The 8758-nt window shown below is 40.6% G+C and overlaps 1 protein-coding gene across 1 annotated transcript; it reads left to right on the top strand.

Moving 5' to 3' along the window:
* The first annotated feature begins 378 nt into the window (after positions 1 to 378).
* Positions 379 to 7863, top strand: LOC104423236 (probable protein phosphatase 2C 60). The gene is made up of 11 exons (XM_010035740.3): positions 379 to 531; positions 1275 to 1397; positions 1982 to 2045; positions 2775 to 2883; positions 3128 to 3281; positions 4873 to 4998; positions 5749 to 5872; positions 6092 to 6168; positions 6371 to 6423; positions 7122 to 7176; positions 7279 to 7863. Exons 2-11 carry the CDS (start codon positions 1281 to 1283, stop codon positions 7486 to 7488), a joined length of 1089 nt encoding a protein of 362 aa, XP_010034042.2. The 5' UTR covers positions 379 to 531; positions 1275 to 1280; the 3' UTR covers positions 7489 to 7863.
* Positions 7864 to 8758: the final 895 nt, after the last annotated feature.

Raw genomic sequence — 8758 nt, 5'->3', positions numbered from 1 at the left:
CTAGCTTGAGCAAATTGAAAACACAATTGAGTGGAGCTCAAGCTTGAGGATCCCCGAGGGCCGAGAGAGATTCGAAAATGCAATCTCCTAAGATGAGAGTGAAGGTCCCAATGCCTTAGGTCTAGCTCGAGCACATTGAAAACATAATCGAGTGGAACTCGAGCTCGAGAATCATCCCACCTTCGTCGAGGTCGAGGTCGAGGTCGAGGTCGTTCGAAAATGCAATGGGCTATTCAGGGTACTATTCTAGAAAACGACGAACCAAAGGCCCAATAAGACCGGTCTTTACGGTCAAGCCCAATGGGCCTGGATGGTCGAGCCCGATCCCGACCCGAGATAAGAAAAATCGGGACTCGTGCGGGGCGCAGTGGCCACTGAACCCGGCACTGGTCAGGAAGTGAGGTAACGAGCAGATCGCCAATCAGCGAAAAGCACAGTATCATTTCGCACTTCTACCAAGTACCAACAGCAAGATCTTCTCTCGCTCTCGCTCTGCTCGAGGAAGGAGTGCGGCGTCCTCCGATCTGGCGAGTGAGTTCTTCGACCTCAAACTCTTGCTCTCCTTTGCTCTCATCGATGCGATTTCATCTCGTCGCATCGGGTCTCTCGCGCGGTTGTTGTGTGTCTTGGTTTCCTCGATCGTCGTATGGCGATTTCGTGGCCGACGCAACCGCTCGGTCTTAGCTGGATCAGCTTACTCCGGCGCGTTTGCAGTGACCGTACGACGCGTGTTGCGTGCATAGGTTGAAGGCGCGGATTGGATCGGTCGGAGCAATTCTCGGCCTGCATTCGGCGGCTCCGAGGCTCTTTGGTCTGAGCTTGAAGTGCGACGTTGAGTTCATTTGTTAAGCGCGCAGCTTTCGATGTGATGTGTGTACTGTGTATGTGTGTGCGCGGATAATGAGCTGGGAGCTGTACCGGCTTGCTGAGTGAAGGTATTCCTTGGCACCCGGCCGTCGGTTCAGCTTTCGGTTGAAGATTCTCGGGGAGTTGAGTCGATTGAGTGTTTAGTCCTTTTTGAGGTTCTTACTCAAGTCTGAAAATTGACTGCAATTTTCATTTCTACTTTCCATTCTATATAGCAAGGAAAAGCAGTTTCGATGTGGCTAAATTGAAGAGGGAAATGGCTATTTTTCTTCATTTCTATGCCTATATGTAATATTGTATGCGCCGTGGAAATATATTGGCTTTTACCGTATTAACAAGGGAAAGTCGGGTCACAAGTTCTTCTTTTTGCATTTTAATCGGCTGCAGAGGTTTTATGTGTTTTGCAGCTAGATATGGGCATATACCTCAGCTCCCCGAAAACTGACAAGTTCTCAGAAGATGGTGGGAATGATAGGCTTTCTTATGGGCTGTCCTCCATGCAAGGGTGGCGTGCAACCATGGAAGATGCAGTTAATTTTCTTTCTATGTTGCTCGATGTTGTTTCCATTTTATTATGCTCTAAATTAATCTGCATATTGCTAGCTGATGTCCGTTTTCTTGCTTTGCCTAATTATACTATCTAATCCATGAAAACCAGCGTTCATGTTTTTAAATTAGTTTGGTGACTCTTGGTAGTTGGTTATTTGTAGTCAAAATTTTCTAAATTTATTTCAAATGCTGCGACCAAGGTGTGACTTTGTTTTGGTTAATACAAGTATTGAAACTGCTTGTGAGTGCTCTTAACAGGAGAATTTGCAATTATGAGGTGAGGTGACTAAAATTTGTCAATACCACATGCGAAGTAGTTTCTCCAACGATTGGCTTATTTTTTGTTTCGGTTGCCTGTGGTTTGTAGCTGTGGCCTTAATTTTCCGCTTTTGAAGTAACTTTTGCTCGCACCTTTTCTGCCAGAAGCCATGGTTGGGCTTTTTTTAGGGCCCCCAACTCCCAAGAAGGAGCTTACTTTAAGTTATTCTTGAACTCATTATGTTATGCACTCTCAAGCTTGCTCAATCTTGGCACTCAACAATGCATTGATATGTAGTCTTCTCAGCATGCAGCTTATCCAGATCTTGATGATTCCACGTCTTTCTTTGGGGTCTATGATGGTCATGGAGGTTAGAACTAGTTCACATGGTTCTTATTTTTATATGCTTGAGAGTCCAATTCGATGTATGCCGACTTATCTGGCCAAAAAGAATGCCTAGCTAAATTTCATATTTTTGTTCCTGCACTTGCACTATCATTTTAGATCAAAGCCATTTCCTATCATAGTTTTCCCATAAATGTTGTTGACATTCACCCTTGTTTTCCTATTCTCTAATCAATATCAGGCCATATCGAATAGGGGAACTTACTCAAAGTGCAGGCAGGCCATGATTTCTTTTATGTTCCCAAGACGATACGTTGGAAGTAGATTGGTTTAGAGTGGCCATTCATATTCTACTTAACTTGTTGGGAGTTGATCTATTTGCCTGCCTTGTTTAACCATTGTGTATGTCTTTCCTTTTTCAATGTGATCGGTGCTTCTTGTGAGTAATAGGAAGCCAATCGATGAATCAGGACTACCACATGGAGGTCTTTGTACCTCATGTGTAGTAGAAAAGCATACTTCATAGTTCATAGATTGGTCCCCGTAACCGCCAACCACCCACAAACTACTACATTTTCATTAAAGCTTTGTGCTCCTTTCAAAGTGTGATTTTGTTCTACTCTATCATATTGCCATCTTTGCTCATTGCACATTCAAATAGACTTTTTCTGAAAAGCATTTGATGAAGCTTGCATTCCTCTTTTTTGGGCGTCATTGACCATATTATAAACTCATGGAAGCAATTTGCTTACAGGCAAAGCAGTTGCGAAGTTTTGTGCGAAGTATCTCCATCAGCAGGTACTCAAGCATGAAGCTTATGCTGCCGGAGATTTGAGCACTTCTGCACGGACAGCTTTTCTCAGGTTTGTACACTGGCTTTAATTGCACCTTAACAAAATTTTTACAATCAAGGTCTCTTTTGGAGTCTTTAGGACTGCTCGGTCATTAAGAACAGTGCTATTTTTTATCATTTCCTAAATTGATAGTTGTTATGGTTCTGTTTCTCTCAAATAACTGGCGACTTCTTTATGACTGTAAGCAACAGTTCATGCCATCTTCTGGTTTACTGATTTCATGCTTCCAACCAAACAATCTTAATTGCTACAGACTGGATGAGATGATGCGTGGGCAAAGAGGGTGGAGGGAATTAGCAATATTGGGAGACAAGATTGACAAGTTCTCTGGAATGATAGAAGGATTTATTTGGTCTCCAAGGAGTACCGACACCAATGAGCAGACTGATGATTGGCACTCCGAAGAGGTATATCACACGTCAAGTTTACTGTCTTCCCCCCGCCTACATTTAAAAAAACAGTAGCAAAAAGTAAATAAGGCTAATGAGATGGTTCTATATCATATATCCGACTTCCAAAATTACATATTTTGTACAACTTATAAGTTGAAAGGGCGTTGGCTGCTATCAAGTCACTGTCATCTTAAAGAAATACACTTTAAAGTAGGGGTGTTCAAAAAAGCCTGCTGGCCCGAAAACCCAGTTGGTTTAAACAGGACCAGCCTGATTTTTCAGTCCCAGACAAACTCAGTCCAGGCTTTCAGGTCACTTTCAGGCCAGTTTGACCCTTGGGCCCCTGACTAAACACCACTAACCGCCCCGGAAGAAACTGGCCTCAGTACAAAATAATGTGTATAATACCAGAACTTAACACCTTCTACCAAATCTTCTCATTTTCATGCACTCGTCCTCCCTCTCATTTCTCTGACTCTGTCCCCTCTCAAATCCCTCTGATCTCTCAAGTCCCTCTTGTCTTGCTCAATCGACCTCTCAGCTGTCTCTTTGCCTCCTACTAAAGCACCACCAACCCTCACGTGAGGAGCAAATTAGTAGATCTTGAGCGTGCAAAAAGCACAGCTCCTCAACCCCCCCCATCTTCTGCTTGACAAGTTTAGGATTTAGTGCTATATGAAGCCACGATCTGCATATCTTGGCTTTAGTTTTGTTCTATTTTACTGTTAATGCATCAAAAGTTGAATGTGGTTAATCTGTTGGTGAATCTAATGTTAATATTCATTATTTTGTTTAAATAAGGTGTATAATCAGGTAGGTCTGGCCCCAGAAATGATCAGGTCATGATCTTTTTGTTTTATCTTGATTATTCTGAGTGAATTAGCCATGCCTGCGGATCTTTCATATAATAGTTTGGGCTAGGCCTAGACTGGACTGATCGAACTGTGATTATTTGGGACTGGGCCATTTTCTCTTCTATCAGGCCAGGCCTACTATTTAGGCTGGGACAAAATTTTCACCTGAGCCTGGCTAGCCTTTTTTAGCAAACATCCCTGCAGGCTTCTTGCTTCTTAATGTATTTACCACCGATCTTTAAAACCAGTTTTTTGATAAGCTAAACTTGCTTGCATCTTAACTGCATCACTTGGTCCATTGTCTTCATTTGTTGCATCTGACACAGTGATTTTACCTGGTCCACCAAGCTGGACAGAGACCTAAGTGTGAGACCAGCATGCGTGTTTTCTTCTGTGACATGATTTATTCTTTGTATTGGGATCATAACCATCTCATCAATGAACTTGCCATTGAGTGTCGACTATGTTTACATGAAGCGCCTTTTAGTGCTCAGGAATGCTGAACTTCATTATTGCTGTGTTAGTGTTGTTCATTGACAAGACACGATCAAATTCTATAAAGAGAATGGAGAAATTCTGCTCTTGAGTAAATATTAGATGAAAAGTGTTTGGATAATTAGCTTTTTCAAAAGCTTCTGATGGGTTGTTATAAGCTATTGTAGTCTTTCATTTTCTGGTTTGTTTTATTTATTTCTGTCTCCAAATTTTTTGGGGCGAATAATTGACGTGTTCAATTTCCATGTCAAAACTAGGGGCCTCACTCTGATTTTCCTGGACCAACTTGTGGAAGCACTGCTTGTGTCGCGATCATTCGGGACAAACAATTAATTGTAGTAAATGCTGGCGATTCTCGTTGCGTGCTATCTCGGAAGGGTCTGGTAATTCTTTTCGCACAAGTTAAATCATCAGAGTTCTGCTTTTGATTGGATGAAAGTTGAGCATGTTCAGGGAAAGTCTAAGATATTAAATGGTAAATGTATTTCCCTCAATTTTAAGTATGAAGTCATGTTGAACAAATAGTGCATATGTATTTGCGGTATAAGATAGTTTCCATTTGCGCATTCAATTGGCATTTGTTCATCTGTGGAAGGAAAAGGATGTAATGGCAAGTGAAGTCAGGATGCTTGCTGTCAATCCTACCAAACGCATGGTGGCAAGTGAGGACAGAGAATAGAGGCAAGAGATGGGTCCGAACTCTGGGAAAACCCAGACCTGTGGATTTAAACATTAATAAGCGCAGAAAAAAGGGATGCCTGCTGTCCAGGATGGAGATGAATAAATATTAGATCAATTTTCCCATGCCAAGTTCATGTACTCGATTGATTACCCATTATAAAAAGAGTAACTAATTCCAACACCATATCTTTGCTTTGGATACAAATCTTGATTTCTAAGGAAGCTAAAAAATGCCATGATGGATTTTTATGCAGTAATTTGAAACCAGGAGAACTGATGCATCAACCAAGAATCTGGATAACATGCCTGGTTTTGTGCGGTAGTATAGTATGTGGACAGTGTTATCATTAGTATCTAGTATTCTGCTAGAATAATGATGATGATCTTGTTACCTTCATTATTTAAAAAAAAAAAAAGAAGTAACTAAGGCAAGTGTTTCTAGCTCTATGCAGGCACATGATTTGTCTAAAGATCACAAGCCAGACCTTGAGATTGAGAGAGAGAGAATTCTTCAAGCTGGGGGTTTTATTCAAGTTGGACGGGTCAATGGAAGTTTGAATCTAGCAAGAGCTATTGGTACAACTGCATAGTTTTATTCTTGATGACCAATTGATAGAGTGGAGAGATACTCTCTCTTTTTCTTCTTCTTCTTCTTCTTCTTCTTCTTCTCTCTCTCTCTCTCTCTCTCTCTCTCTCAGTGTGTATGCGCGCTGGGGTATGCACATGCATTTGTGGATGTTTATTGGGTACACACCGTCTAATGTGAATTGGGGATGTGATGTCTGTTGGCTGCAGGAGATGTGGAATTCAAGCAGAACAAATCACTCCCAGCTGAAAGACAGATTGTAACTGCAAATCCTGACATAACTACTGTATGTGATAAGCTAGTTGAGATATAATCTTGCAGTCTTGTGAGTTTATCTACATTTCTTATATCAAGATAGTTGAATTCCTGTAGATTTAATGCAGGAATTCTATATGACTTTGTCCATTTATTAACATTGTTATTTATGCCTGCAATTGCTTCTATTACGCATTTAATCCTTTTCTCCTTGTTTTTGTCCAATCTTGTAGATTGAGCTCTGTGAAGATGATGAGTTCCTTGTACTAGCATGCGATGGAATATGGTACTTCATTACATCTTTTTGCTGATATCATTTTCTCTACCAACAAATAATCTTACAGCCAACTATTTTTGGGTCCATAAGCTTGAGGAATTGAACTTGAAATAGAAATGCTACATATGACATGAGTACTTTGCATTAATAATTAATGGGGACTTGAAATACCAGACGAACATTTGACTTAAGTGGGAACTTGTAGTTCCATTGATTACGAGGGTGTACTTGTTTCAACTACCAAATGGCTACAGCTTAGTGGATATGAGGATTGGTTAGAATGCTTTCATTTTGTCGACTTTAATAAATACATGTACGTTCTTTGTCGAGCTTATGACTTTGAGGAGAATTTTCCTCTTAGCAGGTGATGTATTGTTGATTAGTGATTCCAATTTAAAAGCTTATGCTATGACGTTATACTCAAGTAAACCTCATTTTGACCCTAAAAAAGTGGTCATGTCTTCCCTTGCAATTTTCATCCCTTATGGCTCGTGGTCTTTTGCAACCAGAGTTCCCTGTAAGCTAAATTTGAAAGTGAAGGGGCGGTACATTCCAATATCTATCCCCTCCATATAGAGATCTTATTTTCCTTAGTTTAATTATTTAATCACCCAGTTATTTGATTTGGTGGAATATTTTAGTTCATGACATCTGTAGTTTGCTAATTCTTGGGAATCCTGTCTGACTAAAATTATCTTTTTCACCAGGGATTGCATGTCAAGCCAGCAGCTGGTGAACTATGTTAGGGAACAGTTACACATGGTACATTCTTAACACATAAGATTCAGACTTCCAAACTGATGGCAATGCAGGAAAAGCTCGAGAAGAAAACTTAGATATTTACTATATTGAAAATCTCTGCAGGAAAGCAAACTTTCAGCTATCTGTGAGAAAGTCTTTGAGAGATGTTTGGCACCCTCTGCTGGTGGTGAAGGCTGTGACAACATGACCATGATTCTAGTTCAGCTTAAGAAATCCTCTACATCCAATAGTTCTGTGGAAGTGCAATCTGCTGTGTCCAATCAACTCTCGGAGCCCGTCATATGTTTGGAAGAGTCAGAAGTGAAGGTGTGAGCCGTTGAACCAGTGGAAGGGCCAACTATCCAGAAGGTCTAGGAGAACATGGTTTTAGATCCGACACCTTTGGGTAGAGATCTGCAGCACTTCTGTAAATCAGTTTCTTCTTTTCTTGAGTAGGAATTGAGCATGTTTGAGAAGTCCTGCTGCAGATGCATTCCCTTCGTGCATCACTATAAGAGTGGCTAATTAGTCTGGAAATTCATTTGAAGGGGCTTAAGCATGTGAATACACTGCTCAATCTCAAAGAATATGTGAACAGATATTATAATCATCGACAAAATCACTGGAGCACGATATTTGGATGACAAGGCTCACCTTGAAGAAACACTCTGGATGTTGATGATTTTCTATATGTTCGCCAGCGTAGTACTTCTTGTGTCTTGTGTGTAGTATATCTGCGAATTTATTTTGTCTTGGTCAGAGGGGCCTAATGACACCAAAGCTGCATCTATCATATTGAGTTCTTGGGTTTGGTTGCCACAGTAAAAAGGGTAACTTATCCTTGCAAGGAGCATCTTCTGTGGATGCCTGCCGGTTGGTGATAGCTTTGTTCTTTCTCATCGTGAAGATGGGATGAAGCCTTTTCAGTTTTCAGTTAGTCCGAATATCTAGTGAGGTCGTAAGTTGTTGGAGACCCGGGGGGGGGGGGATTGTTGTCGGGGTTGCATTTGGCTAATGACGGGGTTGACACTCCCTGTAAGAGTTAACTTCAGGCAGATCGGTTGGCCACTCTTCAGTATATCCCCCATCGCATATCACTTTCTATGGAATCAAAACAAAACCCAGGGAAAAGGCCGAATAAGAAAACGGCCAAATCCCAAGATTGATATATTTCTTATTCGGCAAAAGAATACGTTACTTTTTTAGAAAAATGAGACTTGAATGTTATCTCCGGTGAATCTTGCCAAAAATACGACGTGACAGCTTTTTTATTAATTTTACTCGCCTACATAGCTCGCGAGAGATGATTCAACAAAAAAAAAAAAAAAAAAAGTACAAAAATGATATCGTTTTGGCACAAATTTGAATTTGAATTTAAAAATTAATTAAATTAAATTTAAAATCAAATTAAAAAAGAGAAAAAAAGAAACCAGGGGTCGGTGACATCGGCCAATCCTCTCCCTACCGTCGCGGGCCCTTCCTGGCGACGGCGGAGAGGCAACAGTGGCTCAGCTTCTTCCTTTTTAAAAAATAAATAAATTTGGTTTTAAATTAAATTAATTTTTATATTACTTATTTAGTCACATCAGTAATAAAACAACGT

Source organism: Eucalyptus grandis, chromosome 10 (assembly GCF_016545825.1).
Source record: "Eucalyptus grandis isolate ANBG69807.140 chromosome 10, ASM1654582v1, whole genome shotgun sequence".
Classification (NCBI taxonomy): Eukaryota; Viridiplantae; Streptophyta; class Magnoliopsida; order Myrtales; family Myrtaceae; genus Eucalyptus; species Eucalyptus grandis.
The sequence above is the reverse complement of the archived record's forward strand: the minus strand, read 5'-3'. Positions and strand labels throughout refer to the sequence as shown.

What these genes read in the sequence shown, in the direction of transcription:
- LOC104423236 (XM_010035740.3), top strand. Translation starts at nt 1,281, where the DNA reads ATGGGCATATACCTCAGCTCCCCGAAAACTGACAAGTTCTCAGAAGAT. An exon ending in GTGCAACCATGGAAGATGCA is followed by an intron (nt 1,398 to 1,981) that starts GTTAATTTTCTT and finishes TAGTCTTCTCAG; the next exon opens with CATGCAGCTTATCCAGATCT. An exon ending in GCACGGACAGCTTTTCTCAG is followed by an intron (nt 2,884 to 3,127) that starts GTTTGTACACTG and finishes TAATTGCTACAG; the next exon opens with ACTGGATGAGATGATGCGTG.